Source organism: Megascapheus bottae, chromosome 15, assembly GCF_031878675.1.
Source record: "Megascapheus bottae isolate mThoBot1 chromosome 15, mThoBot2.hap1, whole genome shotgun sequence".
Taxonomy (NCBI): Eukaryota; Metazoa; Chordata; class Mammalia; order Rodentia; family Geomyidae; genus Megascapheus; species Megascapheus bottae.
In genome coordinates, this window is record NC_143523.1 from 3,834,979 (window position 1) to 3,858,664 (window position 23,686).

The 23,686-nt window shown below is 43.8% G+C and overlaps 1 protein-coding gene and 1 pseudogene across 1 annotated transcript; both read right to left on the minus strand.

The window, feature by feature from the left end:
* Positions 1–332: 332 nt before the first annotated feature.
* Positions 333–1,721, minus strand: LOC150053681 (lupus La protein homolog; annotated as a pseudogene).
* Positions 1,722–19,135: 17,414 nt separating this feature from the next.
* Nps (neuropeptide S) lies at positions 19,136–22,861 on the minus strand (the record flags this gene model as incomplete). The annotated part of the gene is made up of 2 exons (XM_090346828.1): positions 19,136–19,312; positions 22,775–22,861. Coding segments are annotated over 2 exons (264 nt in total), but the record flags the coding sequence as incomplete, so codon positions are not given.
* Between the last annotated feature and the right edge of the window lie 825 nt (positions 22,862–23,686).

The window sequence follows — 23,686 nt, forward strand, 5'->3', positions numbered from 1 at the left end:
CAGCTAAAATTCTAACAGTCCTTCTCTAAACATATTTTTGTGTGTTTGTTGTGTTCACATAGTACATATTTATAAGTTCATACTAATATGTTCTCATATTACAAAGGCAATTTAGAGGAAGAATATTCCTTTTGGTATTTCAATCTGGACACAAACAGAACATTAAAAAAATTCACTTAGCTAACAGCAAAAAAAGACAAATAATACAACCAAAACTTTTTTCATTATAGGTGGATATTGAAGTAGACCTAATTAGGTTTTTTTTTAAAGCCTCCAAAAACAAAAAGCAGCTTAAAACCTAAGATGAATTTTTTAAAAATTTGTTTACTAAACTACTGGTCTCCAGCGCCATTTTCTGTTTTCTGTTGTTTTGATGCAGGTCTCTTTCTTGTCTTGGTCTTTTCATTGGTCCAGCTGCATCCTTTTCATCATCACTGTCAAATTTTGTTTTCTTACTCTGAAAATGTACTTTTCCTTTTGCAGACCCAGGCTGGGAAGGTTTATTTCCCTTTTCCTTTTCCTTTAAATTTGCCCCCTTTTAACTTCCATTTGTTTAGGGATTCTTGTTGGTCATCAATGATTTTTTTCAGTGCTTGTTTTTCCACTTCTTCTAGTACATCCCAAGTCACTTCTTTGTTCCTTAATTGTAGGTTACCATTATTTGCACCTTTAGCTTTATCCAGTGCTTCCTTTATCTTTAAGTAGGATTATTCCCTCTTTTGCTCCTCTAACAAAGTCTATCCATTTTATTTCACCATGATTTGAGAAAGGGATGTGTAAATCTTCTCTACAGGTCTGATCATCTAAGTCCCCTGAAAATTTCAGCAAGTATCCAATCTTCTCTTGTATTGATTTCATTTCAGCATTTTCAGCTAACTTTTGTTTTTCCTCTTGTTCTTGTTTAGCTCTTAATTTAGCTTCCATTTTATTTTGCTTTCTTTCTTCATTTTTCTTTGCAAAATAATCATCCTTAAATAGTGTTCGCAGTTCTGTGTCTTTGTACTTCTGACCAGGGGTCTGTACAAACTTCTTGGCAGATTCATTGCTACCAAATGCAGCAAATATTGATCCCTTAAATGCTTTGTGCAATGTTCTTCTCATCTGAATATTTAACACCTGACCTTTATCTTCTAGCCATTCTTTTTATGTCATCGAGGGTTGCATCAGTTGGGAAGCCTTTAATGTAAACAGATCTGTTTTTACATCATTTTTATATTTATCAGTCACTTTAGGGATGAGTTTTCTTGGAGATCTTCTAATTTTAGTTTTATCTTCACTGATTTCCATGAGTTTTGCTTAAGGCTTCTACTATTAAATGAAAGTCTGCTGTCAGACGGTTTAACCTGTTGAATTTTATCATAATTTCCAGAGGTACCCAGCCTTTATCCAACTTGATCTGTTCTTTTAAAAACTTGTCTCATGATAAATTGAGGTCTCCAAAATACTACTCAATTTGATGACAGAATTTGGTCTCCAGAGCAGTCATTTTTTCTTTTTTTTTGCCAGTCCTGGACTTGAGCTCAGGGCCTGAGCACTGCCCCTGGATTTTTCTCAAGGCTAGAACTCTACCACTTGAGCCTCAGCACCACTTCTGGCTTTTTTCTATGTATGTGGTACCAAGGAATTGAACCCGGGTCTTCGTGCATGCTAGGCAAGCACTCTACCACTAGGCCAAACTCCTGGCCCCCAGCCATTTTTTCATTATCACCATTTTCAGCCATTGTGGCTGACTTCTAGGCCTGGTTCTGCAAACACATCGTGCACAGGTTCCCTCTAAACATAAGAAGAACGTGTGTGGATGTTGTGGGGTTGGTTGGGACAGTCCGTTTCAGTTCCCGTTCAGGTATAGTGGGGCATTACTGTTTTATCAGCCCATCATCTTAGCATTTTATGTATAAATTCTCTTCCCAAACTTCTCTTCTTTCCTGAGTTATACTAGCCACACAATATATGAAGGGAAAATGTGAACATAGTGTGTAATGAATATTTCTATCATTGAAGCTATCTTAAAGCATTTTTGTATTTATATCTATTTATCCAAACCTTGTTTGGGGATGTGTCTCTTATGAGCTCATAAAACTAAAATGGAGAATACTATTTACGAAAAGAAACAGTTGCTTCTGGGTGAATTTTGCATCAAGCTATAAAACTAGTATCAAACTTGAGCCTAGCATGGAGAAGTGGATTGTACTGAAACGAGAATAAGTTGGAGCCCGAGAGGGTTCTGGGGATGGATCCATCTGCACACTCATCCATGGATTTCCCAGTCCCCAGTGGAAGTGATGACTCATAACAAATGCACCTGCTGTCGTACCTGCTTGGAATCCCCTGATATCTCCAGTGCCAGCCCCCACCCCTTCCTGAAAACATACTAGAAGACTCGAATCCCTGAGCCCAGGGAAGTGGGCCACAGGTGCCTGTGAGAGGGCACTCTCACTTCTCTGGTCATAGTCTTGCTCCACACAGCTCAGGGGAGGGGGTTAGTCAGTCAGTAGGAGTCATTGATCCTGAAAACCATGCTCAGTCTACGTGACACCCAAGCAACTGTTTCACTTAATTCCTACCTCACAAATTGTTCCTGAGAGTTGAGTGTGTTGTAGTCTCTGGAAAAGTCTCTAAAAGAAAGCCCAGTGGAGGCCCAATGTGTAGCTTCTCCTAAGGATGTCCTCCACATCATAGCTTCTGACACACAGAGGATGAGGTTCAGATGGGTGATGAACACGTCACATACGTCATTCTGGACAGGGACTGACCCTTGACCATAGTTAATGGAGCCAACCAGGACATGGCCTGGGGCCTGGCCAGCCAGAATTCTCCTGTCCAGGTCTGCAGACAGAGAGAACAACTGGGAGAGCAAGTGTCCTTCTCTCGGTACAACTGACACCATCTGATGAGCTCACGGTGGCCCTGGGCCCCTCTGATGGAGTAGGAGGAGAGGAAACAGAGACAATGGCAGAGGGCTGTCCTCACTGACAGCCTGGCTGAGGCTGAGCCTGGTCCCAATGGCCTCCAAACTCATCCTGAATCCTTACTCTTGTGACTGGGCCCTGTTCGTCAGAGGAGTCAGTATGAGACCTCCCACGTCCCCAGCACATAAATGCCGCGTGGTTCTCCCCAGAACTGGATGTTCCTGACTTCCTGTGGGTCTTCCTCCTGCCACACGAAGCCAAGATCCTCTGGAGACTTACTTATTTCCCCAAGATTACATCAAGCTGTGTTTCAAATTAGAATGAAGAAATGGAGAAGGAAACGAATAGCGAGATGCCGTGGGGATTCACCGAAACCCACTGAGACTGTCTCTGGGAGCCAGGCTGCTGAGCAGCCAGACACCGCCCCTGCTCCAGCCACCCTGGAGGGGCAGCTTCCTCCTGCGCCTGCCAGAAGATTCTTTTCTGGCGTCTGGAGTCATGGAGAGTGCTGTGTCACATCCCTGGCTCCTGTGCTATTTCAACACACCTCCTATTGGATGACAGCTGCTTGAGGACAGAGACGCACTTCTTCTCTTCCACCCTCTCCTCCTCCATCTCGAAATCCTGCCATACATGGAGAAGGAAGAGTCACAGCATAGAGTCAGGCCCTGAGGGAAGCACCAGAGTTCTTCATTTGTGAAGATGTGATCACCATTCTGGAAGACCTCCCTGACGCTCAGACAGTGACAGGCGCATGCCATGCTGTGCCTGCATTCTAAAGAACCTGAACTATTGCACTATAACATGACATTTCTGTGCTTTCTCCTGCATCGGATCCCAGACTTGTTATGTTACAGTCCAAACAAGACCTTGGAGGGGTTGGGCAGTGGCTTTACCAGGGCTGGAATTGTGGATTCTGTATTTACAAAGAAATGTGAGTGCCAACAGGATTAAGGGTTAATAACGGTGTGATATATGCTAGTGCTATGTGTGTAAATATTTTCTACAAACTTGTGTGCCATCCTAGAATTAAATGTGGAAAAAGGAACTTGTGCATTAACTTCAGCAAGGAAAATTTAGAGGAAAGTAAATAGACAACCCACACAACCACTCTACTACAAGAATTCTAGAATACTCATGATTTTTAAAATATGTAGTTTAATCTTATAATTGACTTTTTTCCTTTCTAGCAACTAAATATCTTATTATGCAAGAGAAAAAGGAAATGAGAATGCAATAGATTTTCAAAGTCTATTTAATTTTTTTTATCATCTGTGTGAGACCATTTCACCAGGTAGGAAAACTTTTCTCTCATTAAACCAAATTACATTTTAAAAGTTTCAAAGCTTTTAGCAGCACTTGTCAGCAGTATTTTATTAGTGAAAATGCAGAATGGAAGGGGTGTTAACAGCAAGTAATTTCCAAGGCAGAGATGCTTTAAAAATTATGTGTGTGGGGGGGGGGACCTGGAATGGTGAAATGAGACCCAATCTGAAAAACAAAAAGACTATGGGTGTGACTCAATACTAGGTCACTTGTTTAGGAAGTATGGGACTCAGTTTAAACCAAAGGACCATAGAATGAATATATGTATTCATTATATAGAATATATATGCATTATTCTATATACTCATGTAATATTTGCTATGTATTCATTCATATATTCTTATATATTTATTCATATATATTATATATTCATTATATGATATGATACTATAATGTATCATATAATATACACAATGTATATTATAGAACATACTAAAGATTAAATAAATTACTATATATAATGCTATATATTTATGTATATCAGCAAGACCTCCACTAATGAGCCCTTAGCTTTAGATGGAGGAGTAAAATTAACTTGTTTAATGTCCAGAATCTTTTTTTTTTAATGTCCAGAATCTTAAGGTGAGAATGTCCTGAGTTTCCTATTGAACTGAGCAGTTTTAGAATTTTGTGAGAAGTGCAGAGTGGCAGCTAAGGCCAACAGATAAAGTTCATTTCCAGCCACTTAGGATGATGGCTGCAAAGGGGGTGGTATGTATATGGCCTTTTCGTTTGGTAGTGGAAGGGAGAGCTTGCATAACAACTGAGTCATTCCATTTGAATTATGTAAGACATAACAGCAGCTCGACACCTGACATCTGTCCTAGTCAATCCTGATTCTTGTGCATGATGCTGGTGGTATGAAATGCAGCATGTGTCTGCATCTGGGGCACACAGGCAAGGTATGGACCTCTGACATCAACACATACAGAGCCAGACTTTCCCAAAGAGGAGCTGAGAAGAGTTTTGATGACTGCGATAATTAGGGCAATGAAGGTGGTAACATACTAAGAATGACACTGTAAGTAACAGCTACTTCTGTCAGATATTAACAATCAGGCCCCTTACTGAGTATTTTACCATGCTATCTCATTTAACTGCTATAAACATTATAGAATATTGTCATCGATAGGTATTATGACTAGTTTACAGAATAAGGAACTATGTTCTACCAAAGATGAGAACTTTTCCCCAAGACTGAAAGCTACAGAGCTAGGATGACAGTGGGCCCATAATGCCAACGCCCTTGATCTTGACAGGACTTGAATGGAATCCATCTTGATCTGAGACGGGAGTTCAGGGAAGCCCCCCCCACACACACACACTTGCTTTGCAATAACATCACAGTGTCTGGTTTCTATCTCCAGTGCAGTTGTACTGTAAGTGGGACTTAGTGTTTAATCCTTCCATTGCATACACGCTTGTGGTTTCTAAAATGGAAGTTTTAAAGAGATAATGGATACTGCATAATGGCATAAATGTCCCAGAAGCTCTTGCAAAATATTTAATGTAGCTTTTACCATTAATTAGATTCAAACGTTGCTGCTATGTTAAGTCCCTGCAGAGCTTGAAAATTCTGGAGCCGTGGACAGGAGAGGCAATGCGCTCAGTAATGAATTGATGGAACCTCTCTCTGAAGTACAGGGTGGGGTGGGGGAGATGTTCTCTGTAAATCAGAAAAGAGCTCCTCTCCTGAGACCGCAGGGAGCAGGGAGCACATTCGTACTGCCTTACCTGCTCTTGCCTTTCATCAACGGTGAATGGGAAATTGCACCCCTCGCCTATCTCTCTCCCAGGATGATCAGGACCAGTTCACATGTGAACGCGAAAGCATTTTTCAATATTTATGGGAAAGAAGCCTCATCAGAATGGAAGTGATCACTTTGATTGCGGTAGCCACAGATAAAACAGAACACAGGAATGTTGGCAAGCCTTCCACCTCTGCACTCCTCCAAGAGGACTCTTCCTGTCTTCCCCACTCCTCTCTGCTCTGGATTTCTTTTTGTTTGTTTGTTTGGCCAGTCCTGGGCTTGAACTTGGGTCTTCATGCATGCTAGGCAAGCATTCTACCACTAGGCCAAACGCCAGGCCTCTGTTCTGGATTTCTGAGTGACAAGTCCTCAGTGTCCACTGGAGAGTGAGCAGGACCCACAGCTCCGGCAGCCACGGCGCCTGGGGAATGCATTAGCATTCGCACTGCATGGAGAGAAGGAAGTCTCCCACGAAAGAAGAGAGCAACTTCATCTTAATTTTGCTTGCTGAAGGCTTTATATAATACTTCTAAGGAAACAGCACCCTGAGGCAGGTCCCTTGGCAGATGAAGTGTGGTGGCCGAGTTATTAGAGAACATCAAAGCTGTTTAGTCAAAACCAAGGCACTGGAGAAAGGGCTGGCATCTGACTGCAATGGAAATAAAGGCTCTTGTTCACTCGGTATCCAGGCAGCAGAGGTGTCCTGGAGAAATGCTTGTTTACAAGCCGTAGAGCGCTCCCTTCAAAGCCATTCAGATGAAGAGAATGCGCTGGATTGCATCCGGCGGTGGCTGAAGGTAGGTTCATTTCAGACACAGCAGCTCAGGGCTGATGGCTCCCGATCTTGTGCCACATCAACACATTTCTCTTGTCATGGAAAAATGGCTGCCAGGGCTCCAGTCTTCATGGCTGTATGACTTCCCCTTTCCAGGCAGGTTCAGGCAGAGGCTAGCGCCCCTTCCTACAGAGGGGTCCTAGTAGCTGAACTGGCACATGGGTTCACATCACCAAACCTAGAATCAAGGCTGGATCCCATAGGCCCCCCCCCACCCAAGCCCAAGTTCCTGAGGCACAACCTTCTGTGACTGCTTCTGGAAGCAGGAACAGACAGTGTCCACTCTACAAGCCTAGAGCTAGCAAAAGGACGCCGCATCCACGAGACCTTCAAGTCCAGAAATGCTGTCCAAGCCCTGCATTTGTGGCTAAATACCAGGATCTTCCTGTCCTCAACATGAAGCCCATATCATCTGTTCTGACCTCACACACAACCCTTGGAAATCAGAGCTACTGCCAATGAAAGGAAATGTTCAGTTTTTTAATCTACAGAGGACTGCCTTCCATGACAGAGTAAAGGATCTCCTCGAGCTCCACATGCAAATCTCACAGATTTACTGGATGTTACTTGTCTGGGTCCCCATGGCAGCCCTGACCACAGTCAGCTCCCTACCATGTGGTCCACCAGAGTCACAGAGGCCCACACCCCATCAGGAGCCAGCTCTTTCACTTGCATGATGTCTGCCTACAGCTTGGGCCCCTGTTCCAATGGGGCTCAGAGCTCGAGAGCTACACTCACCTCCAGCCAGCGAGCCCACAGCTCCGACCAAGCCCATGGTACCTGCAGGGCCTGGGCAGAGGAGCGGAGAGAGGAGGACAGGGAGGACACTTTGAGGAGAAGGGGCAGGCAAATTGCTGGCTAGGCAGAGGGTTGCTACCTCACCCCTCCTGTGAGTGGAGGCTGCCAGAAGCCCAGGGGTCACAGAGAGTGCTGGCTATCTGAAAACAGTTGCCTTGCTCACCTGTGTCATGCCATCCTTGCTGTCATAGGACTTCATTCCATAGGAAGGGCTACCGTGAAGATTAGCTCACTTCCTGTTGTGAGGAGCCGGGTGTTGTTGCAGACTAAAATGTCAGTCAAAATGTGGTAGACAATGAGTATGACATTTGGTTCTACAAATTAGAATCCAACAACGAAGACTTAAGAGGAGAGAATGTCAAGATATGTACCATGGTCAGGATAACTACAAGATTAATAGACACTTATCCTGGTAAGATGACCGAACTTCAAAGAAATCCAATAATTCTTATAAATATTAGAATACATATATGCATGTGTATATAATCATGGTCTATATAATTGTATAATTGTGCTATGTCCCATATGTCCTTTATACAGTGGACATAGCATAATTACATACAAATACATGAATTACTCCTCAAAGACATAATAGAACTCCAGGAAAATAATGAGATAATTGAGAGTGTACAAAATGTTGAGAGTAAAACATATGCTAACCTCAACATAGTATATTCCACAAGAAGCAGTAAGCAGAGGGCATTGTGAGGGGGCAAAGATCACCGTTTGAGGCCAGCCCAGGCCAACAAAACACGTCTGCCAAAATCCATCCTAACCAATGAAAGGTTGAATGCAGTAGTAGGTGTGTGTCATTCCACACAGGACACTGAGAAGCACTGAGGCCAAGGCTGGCCTGTACTGGGGAGAGCTGTGAGTGGTACAAAGGGAAAGCTCAGCTGGACCCCCATGGGAGGGTGCTGAGAGGAGAAAACACAGACGGATTAAGACATTGTGTGTGACAGTTATTTACTCTGCAGGTTTGGAGTTGGAAGTGAGGGAGAAAATAAAGAGAGAAGAAGCTGGCAGTCATAGGTGGTTTGACTCAGGCTGGTGACACAGGGGCAGGCACAGTGAGACAGGCCGGCCTGCTTCTGTCTGCCCGCAGCAATTCTACAAAACCCAGAAGTCGCCCCTGTGTCTCAGCCATATCAGAACCTACATGAGGTTAGGATGGTATTTAGAGAAATAACTGGAATAACATCCAATTACTGTTTTCATCATTAAGAAGCATTGTCTCTCATTCCTTACCAGGTTAATTTAAAAGTGTGACTTAACATGCCTGTCTTGATGTACACTGACCTGGAATGTCGGTGAAGCTTTCTCTACAAAGCACCCATGTGAGCCCAGCTCTGTGTTGCTAAGTATGTTTAAGGGTCCTCTCCTGTCATGAAGACCCCATGGGTTCCATTTCACAGATGAGCTCGAGACTTGCGGAGGTCTGAGGACCTGTCTGCAGTTTGCTAAGTGACATGCTATTGAGCTTGAGTATGTCTGACTGCAAAGCCTGTCCTTATCAATCCCCAGAAAGTCGAGACTCCACTTCCAGGCCAGCCAAGCCCAGGGGGACCTGGGAGAGAGCACAGTGCACCAATTCGGAGCTGCAGGTTCTGTTTCTTAAAGACTATAAAAGAGTCGTAAGCCGTAATTCTTCCAGGTAGCTGGAGGCTTCCATCACGGTGGCAGGAAGCAGGATTCCAGCTAATGTCATCCTTTGGCAGCGGTCATATTTCACCTTGGTAATTACTAACCCGCCTGCCTGCCCAAGGAGGCGAGAAGTCTCATTGTGGACAGGAGGACAAGAGCACTGAACACCCTACAGGCTGACGGAGCTGTGAAACTGTTGACACAGTTGTAGATGGAAATATCCCAGCGCTCGGTTCCTGACAGGACAGCGAGGTTACAATACCATGTCAGCATTTCCCTCATGTAGTGTGGGCACGAGTATGTAAGTTCAGTTTCTTTTCTTTCTATTGTTCAGCCTTTCTCTTCCCTCTTTCCCATCCCCTGGGATGATTTCGCTAAGTGTTAGTCTCTATGATCAGAGGAACAGGGGCATTGCCCGCTTGGGTTCCTTCCCTAACAGTGTCCTCCTTTGGTCTCGCTGAGTCAGTCTAGCCGTTTTCTAACCTGCTACCTTCCAAGTGTGTAACATCTCTCAGATGTCCCGGGCACACTTCATAGCCTCTGTTTGCCCCTGCTGCCTTTTCTATTTAATTGCTCCCTGCCTGTCCCTCCTACAGCCTGCCTGCAGCCAGCTTGTGACCTTGAACAATGCTGAGAGGTCATGGCAGCTGGGGCTCACTGATAAGCTCTTAGGACTGCGATTGGCACACAGTAGGACTCCAGGAGCTCGGTTACGTGCAGGTGCATAGCCCTAACGTGGATCTTAGACTCAGCCTTGCCCCTAGGGACCTGTTCCTGTGTGGGCCCAGTGTCCTTCCACTGGGTGTGGATTCTATACCACCATCCCAGCAGTTCTGTGGTGTCTACACCCCTGTGCCTTTCCCTCCTTTTGCCTGTGGGAGAACCCTGTAGCTTTCCCTCAGCCACCAGCATCCCACAAAAGTGATGGCTGGGTGAAGTCACTTCCATGGCCATGTTATATAAGGCTCTGATGCCCATCATACTAGAAGATTCTCCCCCTTGCTGGCTTTGAGTAAGCGGGCAGCCATGGTGGAGGCTGAAGCAGATAAAAAGACTGAGCACAGTCTCCAGAAGCCGAGATGATCCCTCACCGGATTGAAACCCAGGCCAGGAATACAGAAATGCTGACAACAACCACACGAGCTTGGAAAGCAATCTGTGATGCCTCAGCATGAGCCCGCAGTCCAGTTGAGACAGACTGAGGGCCCCAAGTCACTGAGGCACTGGGTCCAGTCACCCAGGGCCAGACTCATAACCCTTAGATGATAGTACATGGTTGTTATTTTAAGCCAGTAACTCCTTGGTGACTTGTAGCACAGGGACAGAAATACACCTTCTGATTTTCATTCTGTTTCTTGTTCTGTGTGATCTTAGTGTGGACAGCTGTGGACAGCTGCATGCTAGGGACTACAGGACACATAACGCAAGGCAGACCTTCCCTTACCAGCCACGTGACCTGGAGAAAAATCACATCTGTCTGAGCTTCAGTCTCCTGGTCTGCACATAAAGACAGTACCATCCCAAATTCCCTGCAGGACTGCAACAGAGAAAATGAGACAATACATGGAAAGGTCTCTGTGCAAGCATTTAAGCCTGTTAAATAAGTTAGATGGTCCTCAAGCCGGAGCCTTTTACAACCCCATATTGAAAACCATGCAGCAAGATCTCTTCAGCTTTGATTTTGGGTTGTTTTGTCTTGTTGTAAAATATCTCCATAGATGACATCACTTAAGGTGACACAGGGCAGGAAGAACCTGCAAATACCCAGGCACACAGTCAACACAAGCCAGTCCCAGGTGCAGCTCAGGGGGGGCACACTCAGCAGCTGGACGGTCCCCTTCGCATCTGCTGTGGTCTCCCCAGAGAGGACCACTACATAGCCAGATCTGTGTATCCACTGTTTGTGCTCCAGAGAAAGGGTTCTAACTGCATCCTGTGTGGAGGGCAGGATCCCTAGGAATGCCCTCACACTCTGTGGGATGCACAGACTGAGCTAGGCTCTTAGCTGCTGGGGGACATTTCACATCTGGCACCATGACAGCACAAACATTTTATCTCTTTGAGTGTCACTCCCCCCTCTTCCCCTGCCAAGGTTGGGGCTAGAGAGAGCTGTCCAAGTACAGCCGAGGAAAACTATGTCCTCAGAGAAGAGAGGCAGAGCAGCGATGGGCTGCCAGCACAGACATGCCTCTTGCCTGTCTATAAATATTGACAGGGGAAACAGGAGAGGCAGAGGACAGGGGCTCGCTGGTTCCTGTTTTGCTATTACGATTTGATAGACCAATTGACAGATGAGAATGGTGAGTGAGGACTAAAACTCTGCCATCAGATTATCAAATTCTCTAGCCTACTCTACACAGGAAATGAAACTTGATTATTTTCAGACCTTCCCACCCTGAAGTGTCGATGCTCTCCTGCAGCTGTCCAAAGCTGAATCAGATAGTGTCTGGAATTTAAATTTTATAGCAGACACCTTGGTTTGTGTTATTAGGTTGCCACATTAGAAATAAATAGCCATCAGAAAGAATATAAGATCAGTACTCCTTAACTTGAAGTACAAAAGTTGAAATTGTAATTTTTGTACTTTTTGCCTCGGCTTTTCACCGACACATTCCTTCCTAAGCACAGCTGAGACGGTTCTATAAAGATTTTAGAAGGATTTTACAAAGCATGTTAGAAAATAGTTGTAGGAGCAGCATACCCCTTGCTCTTACATGGAAAGGAGTCCTTGGGATAGAGTTCCAGCTACAGGCTCAGACCCTGGGATGGACCTGAACTTGGCTTTAAAGGCCTGGGGGAGCAACCACTCTCCTTTCAGCACCTTGGAGAGCGCCCACCCTCCCTAACTGGGGCCAGGCCCACAGAAGGCTGCACACCACTGCAGACCTATCTCTCAGGCCGCAACTGTGAAGCAAGGGAGAAAATAGGGAATTTCTGTCCCTGGGCATCATTCATATAGTGAATAATTGCTACCTGTGTGGGAATTTCCCTTGTGTATATTTTATTTCTCTTTCTTATGAATTCATGAAGGCTGAAGATACACTTGATTGATAATGGCATTTGCTTACTGTGAACCTTCCTGTGGCTTCCTGGGCCACTGGGAGAAAAGCAGAGCCCTGGGGAGACCCTTCAGGGACTCATTAACCTGTCTGGTCACAGTTCTTTGCATCCTCTCTGTGCTCACTCAGGCCTGGGCTTCTTTATACATTATTGCAGCACTACCTTTAAAAAAAAGTATAAACTGTCATTAACTTCATGGAGGATTAACAAAAAACCACTCATCTCACCTTGAGCAAAGGAAAGATTTTTTTAATCCCACTGTAATAAAGGAAACTGAATTCACCATTATTGTGCTACCTCAAAGGTAAAAAAATATTTTAAGTTCATCCTTTGGTCTTAAATTCTATACATGGTGTTTAAAATCTCTTTCAATTGGAAATTATCTTTTGAATCTTAGAGGTGAATCTTATTTTAACCTTGAATGCTTGAATTTTAATTTCACAAGAAAAGTGACTGGAAGGCAAACAACTCTTGCTCTGTGGCACTAAACATATAATTGCAATGCATCAAGAGTTAGGATTAGAGTTAGTGTTGGCAAACATAAGGCCTAGGTTTGATCCCCAGCACCACAAACAAGAAGAAAAACCTATGTTCACTGTGCTCCAAGAATGTTGAAATTCTCGCTAATTCTTTCTAGCAATACTATCGATAACAACTTCATCAGAAATTACATGCCCAAATTTGCCTTGTGAAATGTTCCCCCTCTCTACTTTGCTGACCTTCTCATCACCATATAAACATACATATATACATATATATAATTGTATATGCTGATACATATTTGACCTGAATGTATACTGTTATACATAAATGTTATCTATACAACATGTGCACTGTTATTACTACCTGCCAATCTATCAAATAAGCTTCTCTACCAATAAGGTTGAAAGATCAGAAATACCATTTCTGAACTCTGGCCAAGTTGTCCACATCTGGAGCAGGTTCCATGTTGTTTTGGGTCAAGTAGATTGCATATTTATCAAATACATTTGGCCTGTTTCTTTGCTGCTATTTTCTCCCACTGTCTGTGGAATGTAGCAAGGGCATAACAAATATGTGTCAGACAAATGAATTAATACATACATGAAAGCAACCCTACAGAGCTAGTGAAACTGGCACCATCATGTTTGGGTAAAACTTGGGCTCACAAGGATTCTCAAAGCTTACTCAGCATGGCACAACTGGGCAAAACACAGTTGTAGTCTGTGAAGGCTGTGGACCTGGCTCTCTGGCTCTTCACGTCTGCCCTGTGTGCCTCGCTCCATGTTAGCATTCTCTCTGCCCCACCCCAGAAGTCTAAGCCCTCACCTGCTCTTTTTCTTACCCTCCTGGAAAATCTGTGAGTCAGGCATTCATTGGGTTGCACTTGGGTATCACTGAGGGAGTTTGCTAAGTCCTTGCTCATCCTGGAGACTGTGTTCTGAGATCTTCCAGAGCTGTGTCTGCTGCATCCACTCTAAAGGTGAGGTGTTGGGTCTCAACACCACCTGCTGGTGATGGGGACTAGAGCCCCTCGGACCCCTCTTACACCAGATCTGTCCTCGTCCACATGAGAGGGACAGGGGAGGAGCAAAGGAGTCTCAAAACAGGATGTGATGTGCTGTGTTCTCCCTGCCAGGAAGGCTCAGCTGTCCATTCTTGATCACCTGTCCAACGAGTGTCTAAACATGATTCCGAAACATTTTTTTTTATCTTCAACATGATGGTCCTACACCTTAGTAAGAGGTATAATGTTTCCTCAGAGGCCCAATTTTCCCATCTGCCCACTTGTATTCTACTATGACTTCTTTCAAAGTGCAGAAACTTTTTTCACAGTCCTTTTCCCCTGGAGGTTAAAATGATATTTTAGAACCAGAAATAGGAAGAGAAATTTTCCAATTATACTGTGGTGTTTTATTATTCCAGCCAATCCATATAAATGCAAATAGTAGAAAATTAGAAAGGTCCCCTGACACAGCGATCTTTCCTTCGTCGTGGCGGAGGTGCTCATCCCAGCACACTTGCCGCGAGCTCCTCCGTGCCGCACTCACTTTCTGTGTGGAAGCAGTGAATAACACCTATAGGTCTGTTAATTAACAATCCCACCAAAAGTGCTGAGCATGGAAGAAATGCCACTTTCCCCCCCCAAAAAAACCCTACTGTCCTGGCTGCCTTTGACTCAGTGCCCACCGAGCCTCATGGCACCACCCAGTCAGTCATTCCCGCCAGTCTGTAAGTTCAGGTGCTCCAAGGGCCAAGCCCAGGCTTGGCACCAAGTGAGGGGTGTGGAGCTACTACTGGCTATTCGCTTCTCCATGGGCCCAAGGCCAGTAACCATGGCAACAGAAAACAAAGGACAGTTTACTAACTGCACTAGCACCTCTACCTCTCATCCCTCTCCACATAGTCAGCTGGGAAACTCTGAGAAAAGTTTTGATTTCCTGTTTCAACTCTTTTCAAACAAACAGCGAAGTCTAACTGACCTCGGCTTCTCTTGGTGGCCACCAACCCAGCAGAGAGCTTGATGGAAATGGTCGATAGAGACATTATCTCCCAGGTCACATGTTGACCTCTAACGTGGTCCTCTTGAGGCTTCCTTTTGCCACCTGCAGGGAAGCATTGGTCTGCCCCACCCCAGGGTCCTGCACAGAGGTGGCTGCAAAGCTGAGCTGCCAGCGGTAGGCTGGTATCTTCTCCTCACACCTCCTGATGAGAGAACATCATGCGAGAAACTGCAGGCACTGCTGCTGTCTCCATGGGAGGGAATGTATTCTAGCAGGGAGGAAATCTGGATGAACAAAATTAGTTTTCTACCAATTTTAGCTACCTGGCTCCATCTGCAACTTGGACCCCATCTTCACTTAAGCAAGGTGATCGCATGTCATGCTGGTTAAAAAAAAAAAGACCTAATCTAGGATGATCATGGCCATACACTCCTGTAATTTCAGATACATTGAAGGTGAAAATAGGATTGTGGTCCAAGGCCTGAACAAGAGTGCAGAATCCCATCTGATAGAAAAAAGTAAAAGAACGGAGGCATAGCTCAAATAACGGTGCTTGCCTAGTGCTTCCTAAGTTCAAGCTCTAATGACACCGAAGGGAAAGAAGTTGAGAAGGAGGGAAGGAAGGAAAGCAGGAAAGAAGGAAGGAAGGAAAGCAGGAAAGAAGGAAGGAAGGAAAGAAGGAAGGAGGGAAGAAAGGATGGAAGGAAGGAAGGAAGAAAGGATGGAAGGAAGGAAGAAAGGATGGAAGGAAGGAAGAAAGGATGGAAGGAAGGAAGGAAGAAAGGATGGAAGGAAGGAAGGAAGAAAGGATGGAAGGAAGGAAGGAAGAAAGGATGGAAGGAAGGAAGGACGGAAGGAAGGAAGGAAGGAAGGAAGGAAGGAAGAAAGGAAGGAAGGAAAGAAGGAAGGAAGGAAGGAAAAGTAAAAGGATAGGACTCCAAACTTTTCCTTTGCAATTTGAAAATGCACCCCTGTGTGTGCATGCCTGTGTGCATGCGCGCATGGTCGGGGAGAGAGGAATAAGGAGAGAAGGAAAATGTGAATATGCTTTAGAATTTTTTTAAAGTTTTAACAAGGATGTATGTTAATATATGAAGGGTAAAAGTAGGGGAAAAGAGAAACATCTCCTGTTCTCTCCACGGGACGTGAGAGCTGGAGAGTTACCCTGGAAGTCCCTGTCTGCAGCCATCACCAGTTTGCGTTGAGGGAATGCACATGGTCTTGGCAGTCCAGCACCTCCAGATCCTTACACAGTGATTCTGCATGAGTAGAAGGGGAAGGCCCACTCAAAACTAAGGGAATCCTTTGCACAACTACTTAAAGAGTTTAAAAAGTAATTTTTTTTCAAAACCCAAGGTACCCTTCATATTTTCCTTTGGCTACATGAGCTTGTCTGTTTCTGTTTTTAACCATTCATGAAGGACTCCCAGATTTTTACCATTTCAAAGAAGGAGGTGGTCTCAGAGGGCCACTGTTATCTCCAGTCTTGTAACTTAACACTAAAAAGGAAGTGTGTCGGATGGGGAGTTTTGTTAGTTTACTTCCAGAATTGAAATTGAGTCTGTCCTTTTTAACATTTTTTTATTGTCAGTATAATGTATAGAGGGGTTATAGTTACATTCATCAGGTAGTAGGTGCATTACTTCTCGCACACTGATACCCCTTCTCATGTTTTTGTCCCTGTTTCCTCCCCCCACCCCTCCCAATCATCTTGTTTCCCTCCCTTCCCTTCCCTATTTCAAATAAACAAACGTGTATAGAATATACCAGGTAACAAAGTCAGATACAGTAACAAGATAAGATTTGCTTAAAATAACATAATTTCCCCATCTCCTCATCCATTGATCATGCTTCATTTCCTCCCCTAAAGGTCTTTGGTCCCATTTAATCTTGAAGGAATGTAGAGGGTTCATGCTCTACTGCTTCATGCTAAGTGCACCGTCGGCCCTTCCTGGAAAGAGGACAAAAGGCTCCCTAGGGATAGAGAGGGACAGAGAAGTCTCCTCTGGTTTAGAAATTCACCTGAGACATTCAGTTGACTGCCAGGCTCAGGGCCAGAAGAAGACCAGGATAGGAAGATACCATGTTATTCTTCAAATGAAAAGAAATTAAAGTGATACTAGTGTGATCGGTGATATTTGTGTGGTGATATTAAGTTTTTAAGGAATCATAGAACTTGGAGAGATGGACGTGCCTATAGATTTCATATATTGACTATGTTCAGATAAACAACACAATAGCTTGACCTCCGCCAGAGCATGTGAGGGATGAGGTCACAGCATTCTTGCACACACAAGGCTTTACGTCGGTAGTGAGTGTCTCCTAAAGATTGATCTGAAGTACTCTAATGACTCACAGAAATAGGATTCTTCACTCCTTCGTGAAGCTGGCTGTTTTCGTTTCCCCTATAAGAACTAAGAGAAATTGGTTTTATTTTTGAAAAGCAAATCTGGATGTTTCAGCATCTAGTACTTTTAAAACCCAGACCATAAGCCATGAAAATTTTCTCCACCTTTGAATAAGACCTTTGACTGCCATGCCCTGCCTTACAGGCACATACGTAGAGAAGCACAGGTTTACCTATCTGGAATTTCTGGAGCCAGCTTTTAAGTTTGCGATGCTTTGTTTTCCCCAGTTTACACTAGATGCTTACGGTCAGGGCCTGAATTTGCTCATAGAGAGACCGTGTTATTACCCTGAAGGAAGAATAAGTCAAAGTATTTCCGGTTCCATCTGCTTCCCTCATACCTGGAATATTTGATGAAAGAGAGAACGGGCCCGAGGTGATGGGAACACGTTTGAATCCAGGCACCAGAGGGTAACACGCAGCATGTTTGGCTTTCCCCCCTCCGCCTTCCTCACAGCCTTTTGAAGGGTCTTCCCCTGCCCGGCCCACGGCATCGTCCTGAGTCCCTGGACCAGAGCTGCAGGACACAACTCACAGCTGCCTCCTTACACTCAGGACCTGTGTGGGGACGCACTCCACATCAGTGTGAATTGAGCTCTGGAGTCATGACACACGAGGCCCAAGGAGACGGTAAGGGAGGGCACACCACCAGGAGGGGCAGGGCGGGGACAGAGAGCAGAGCTCAGGTAGGTTCAAGCTCCATGGGTCCTCCCATGGCCCCCTTCCTCTAGCAAGTCCTCACAGTGTCAGGCCAGCTCAGCTCATGCTTCACCTTCATCTGGGGGCAAAGGGGAAAGGAGTGCGCGTGGTTTCCCTAGGGACAAAGACAACACTCAGGCCACAGAGGCCTCCCATTTCCTCAACACCAAGAGAGGATGGTGACCTGCAGAATGTGGTTAAGTGTACTTGCCCCAGCTACCACTCTGCGGAGACTGCACGTCTCCATCTGAAGCAAGTGACTAAGGACACTGTGTTTCCGAAGCTTCAGGAATGCCAGGTCTGGGCCCTGTGTGGCTTTCAGGGAATGCGCTCACCGTATGGCAGAATTCAGCATGTGCAGATACTTCCCTTATCCCCGTGTCTTGGAAATGGCACACAAATCTACCTTTCCTTATTCTTCCTTTCCTTTTAATTTTGTTTTATGGTGAGGAAGAGTTTCCATGGAAGGGTGCTGGGCCTTTTCTGGGGGGATGGGAAGGAGCTCTGCCAGTGAGCAGAGCCTTGAGAAACTCCCAGATGGCTGCCCCACCCTGGGGCAGCCAGGTGGGCTCTTTGGATCTTTGCTGTTACTGGCAGTGTTTCATGTTTTCAGAGTTCTAAAGAGAACAAATACCCAAGACAAAACATGAATCCATACTTTAGTGTATTTGGAATCAGGGAAGGGAGGTAAGAATTCCATCCAGAGCGCTCTGAGGACATCTAATTGACTGATGGACCCGCTGTGATAGCGTTCATCTTAACTTTTGTTAATTTAACAAGTCTGTCTTACAAACTGAGGCAGCACAACCCAAAGTAATTAGTTCAGCTAACCACTTGAGAAATCACGTTTGTAGCACTCACTCGTCTGATACCACAATATTACAGACAGGAAGACAATCATACTAATGTCACGAGTATAAAAATCCTCACAGGATCTGGGCAGTTTATGATCAAAGCGAATGTACCCACCCTTATTTTGAAAGTCACCAACGAAGCGCACAAATAGTTTTTTTTCTCTCTGTCTCTCTCTTACAAGGGAAAGTTTCCAACAGGTTCACACTCTTTAAAACTCAATTTACTCAGAGCCAGTTAGGAGAGGGGAGATATTTGCAGAGTGGGAGGAAAGCAACATTTAGTGGTAAAGCTACAATAAACTTCTAGCATATCAGTCACACTCCACATAGTTTGAGATTAATTCCCAGGGTTCTTTGCACACTTATTCATCATTTTGCTCTTCGAAAGGAAGTTTTTTTCATTCCTGTGCCAACTCCATTGCGAAAAGACCTTTTCATGGACATCTCCTCCAAAATTGGCTTTAGAAAAGCAAGTCTCTCACGCCTATCCAGCCTGGCTGGGCAGCTGTTTGGCAGGATGAAAGCGGAGTCATATTTTCCAGACACCTGGCAATTCAGATGAAGCAAGACAGAGAGACACAGCTTTAGGGTTGAAAGTGTATTTCAACAGGAACCGTTTTCAAACTCTTATAGCAATAAAGGCAATATATCTAATCTTAAGGCAGAAACTTGGTCAAATCACAACGTATACTTTAACTAGATACAAAATATTACCTGGAGTGATATCCATTTGCCTAATTTTTATACTTTTTATGTAATTGCTGCTATTCAGTATTTCTATCACGCACGGCACCCAGTAATCTTGTTGCTGTTATTTTGCAAGGAATATTTCAAGTGGCACTAATTAGTCCTGGGAATAGTTTTAAATTTTTCACTTGAAAACCACTCAGGAGGATGAAACTCTGGGATTGGTAGGTTCTGCTCAGCCTCCCCCCAGCTGTCCTGAGGTTCTGCAGAGAGGCCCCCACTCTTTGAACTCTGAGATCTTCACCTTGGGGCTGAGGGTCCAGTCCTCATCACTGGCTGAGGGCTGGACAGTGCTCGAGAGTGTCCGGGTGCTGAGCGGTAGAGAAGAGCGATCTGAGCCCTCAGCACTCCAGCTCTGCTTCCAGAACCTGCAGTCCAGCCACATGGTGGTGGATGGAGAAGCCAGCTAGAGAGCAAAGGTCAGACACAAAGTTTCAGCCACGGAGCCTCAGGGCAGCGCTGACCTAGGGTTCTGGTGGGAATTGTGAATGCTTGTCATGTTTTGTCTCCTGCCTGGCTTCAGAATCAAAAAACACACCAACCTGGTGGAAAGACAAAGCACATCACCAGCAAAAGCCATGATTTACCAGCCATCTTGGAGCCACATGTATTATGAGCCTCGGCTTTGCTGTGCCACAGCAACGCTAGACTACCAATCCCTCTCTTTTACGCTGGGAAGCCACCAGGCTTGTGGGTAAAGTCATTTGAGCTGATGTTTCCTGACTCCAAACCCAGGTTTCTAAGCTGTACCAGAAATGTCAATTCTGAATTGTTTTTATGAAAAAAAAAATAAGGAAGGCTACTGAAAAGTCAAAACAGAAAGCAAAACCAATCCTTACGGCACCAGGTAACTTGAGGAGATGTGTGGCACGGGGTGTGGGGGGACGATGGAAAGGTGACACTTCTCAAGAGGCGTAAATTGATATGTTGAGTTGAAACCCCCCTTTTTAGATGATTACTTAAAGAAAATTTCTAAAATATCTATAACTATCCATTTTTCCTTCTTGGTGAGGGAGGTCAAGTTTGCCTAGGATTCCTGTATCTGGAGGCTGAGACACCTTGGGGTCTGGAAAGTTCTCTGTGACTTTCCTTGCCTGGGCTGGTGACCTGCCTAGCTCTGCAGCTCCCCTGGGAACCCTCCATGAGTGTCTGGGGAAATGATGAGCTTTCTGTGTATGTTTCTTTTTGATCTAGGAATAGTCAAAGACAGTTTCATAATATTGGTTATGGGAAAACCAATTTTACAAACATCACTATGTGTTTTTCCCTAAGGAATAAAGCAGGTAAAAGACAGCTACACTAAGTCAACAAGAAAGAGAAAAAATGACAGATGCAAAGATTAGTGAGAGGACCGATTATGTAAGTAACAGGATATCGTTATTTGGATACAGATTTATCCTCTAGGGTTGATGGTAGGTAAATGATAGTTAATTGCCATCTATTTTAAATCACCACTAGAGCAGCCCAAGCATTGCTGCAAAAAAGGAAATGATCTGGGTATTTCCAGAAATACTCAGGCTGCCACCTTTATCTTACAGGAGGACATGTGCTAGTTCTGAGATTCCCTAAACCCTCCCTAAAATGATTGCAATACATTTTGCCCACCTGAAGACATTTCACAATGGGGAAGAACTTTTAACAGAGTAATATTATATAGTTGTCCTGCTGCTGAGCTTTATGAAGCTCCAAACAAAATTATAAAATCCCATGAGTCCTGATGACATCAACACCTCCCCCAACAATCAAATTTGCATGCACACTACTACCACATGATGGGGTGATAATGACAGCAAAATTGTCACTTGTGAAAATTCCAAATTCAGAAGATGCAATCCAGGGTGAAATATTTCATTCGTGGGCAGGAAGGTCTTATAAGAATGTTAGAAGAAGGTGCATTCTTAATTTTAAAAAGCTACAGACAAGTGCCTCTTGTTCAATAGAAATGTCATGAAAAAACCTTTGGGGAAAAGAATAGAAAGTAATTAGGAAGACACTTGAGAAAATAGGCCAATTTATGGATTGTGACTCATCAACTTGATCAATGTGGTGTCTTATCAAATCAATGACTAAATTAAAGTTGAATGCTCATAAGAGTACAGCAGAAAAAAGACGGCTATATTAAGTAAACAAGAAATAGAAAAATAGCAGATGCAAAGATCAGTGAAAGGACCAATTGCATAAATAACAAGATCATTGTGTTTGGATAGAGATTTATCATTTAGGGTTTCTGTGATATCTCTTTTCATAAATGTAGTTTCATAAATTTCATAGAACAGATTAATATTTAGTGCGGGAAAGTTAACTTCACAATGCTATCAATAACCACAGATATATTTTATTAAAATACTGAAATAACTAAAATAGAATAAGACATTCCAAAGAATCTTTCATTTTTAGAACTTCTAAACAATTTAGGAAATACAACTAGAACCTCTACTAAAGCCCTTAATAAATACATGAATTAATATTTTATGTACTATTCCATAGTACATAAATGGGATTTAAAAATTTTCTGTATCTGTGGAAGTGTCTCTATTTTTTTGCAAAGTTAATAAAACCAGTGTTTGTAGAAATACTGCTGCATTTTTATGATTAAATCTTTTTTGTGCCAGTCCTGGGCCTTGAACTCAGTGCCTGGACACTGTCCTTGGGCTTTCTCAAGGCTAGTGCTCTACCACTTGAGCCACAGCACCACTTCTGGCCTTTTCTATGTATGTGGCACCAAGGAATCGAATCTGGGTCTTTTTGCAAGCTAGGCAAGCACTCTACCAGTAGGCTAAACTCCTGGCACCCAAAATTTTGTGATATATATTTTTTGTGTGGGTCATGGGGCTTAAACTTGGCCTGGGTGCTGTCTCTGAGCTCTTCAGCTCAAGGCTACCACCTTACCCCTTGCATTTTTATATAATTTAGATAAATACAGGTTCACAGTGAGCATGAATCCATGCGTACAGAGTAAATAATATGTCATGGCAAAAAATTAAATATTTTTATACTGAAATGAATGCTTCTATATGCAAGAGTTAACTCAAAGACAATTTCAAACAAATTTGAGATTGGTTGGTGTTACTTCTGTCCTATCATTGCTTCTTTTGGCTAATTTCATTAATCTTTTTATACTTTTTTTCTTGAAAGCTCTGGAAACAAAGGAAATTACTTTTCTGTCATAGATTCCTTGAGATTATTTTGCATTCACATGTTCTACAATTCCAGTCATCTATTTAAACAGCAAGAACAGAGGCAACAAGAGAAAAGCCTTACCTTCGAGGACAAAACTGGATAACACCAAAACACATGCAGGGTGGACAGAGACAGAACCAAGATGAGGTTGAGTTTCAATGAGCTGCAGAGGAGAAAGGAGAGAAAGTAAGTTAGATTTCATTTCATATAGGCAGTATCCATTAAAAGCCATACAGGAACTCAAATTTTCTCTTGGCAGGAGAATGCAATATTTTACCTAATCATTTTTTACTTCCTGAAATTGGTACAGAGACAACGGGTGGTCTTATTGCTAAATTCCTCAGACTTACTGTCAGATCCTCCTTGGAGGGCCCTTTTATACCAGAGAAGTTCAGAAGTAAAAATGTCACCACGTCCCATCTTGTGTGACTAGTTGGTCTGCCTGTGGCCTTTTGTTCTTACAAAGTAGGAGAAGGACAATAATGTATATGTGTTGTCATTGAGCTCCTGGAGACTGACTTCGTTAAAGGTTGCCATTAAGAATGCCCTTCAAAAGTCCTGTCCTCTGTGCTGTTACTGGGACAAGGAAGGCCAGAAGTCTCGAAAGGAACTAAAGGTCCTGTTGTGTCTTCAAGCTTAAACTTGAAAGGAAGATGACATATTTTCTTGAATGTCTCAGACATCTTGTTTCACAGACTGGTACAAAAGAAATTACTATAAGACCAAAGTGCCCAACCAATGTGTGGGCATTCACTCTTTAACTGTGATTTTTTTTTCTACAGCCCTTTCTTTAGAACTACTGAAAAGGGTTCCACTAGTTCTTGCGATTGAGGAAGTCACTGTTCCTGTTCTGGGGCTCTCTTCAAGTCCCAGACCCAGAGTTCTATAAACACTCACTGGCCTGACCTTATCTCCCCAGAGTACCAGGTTTCTCTGAAGCCTTGACTGCCCTGCCCTTGCGCTTCAGTGGGCATTTTTGGTAATCCATTGATT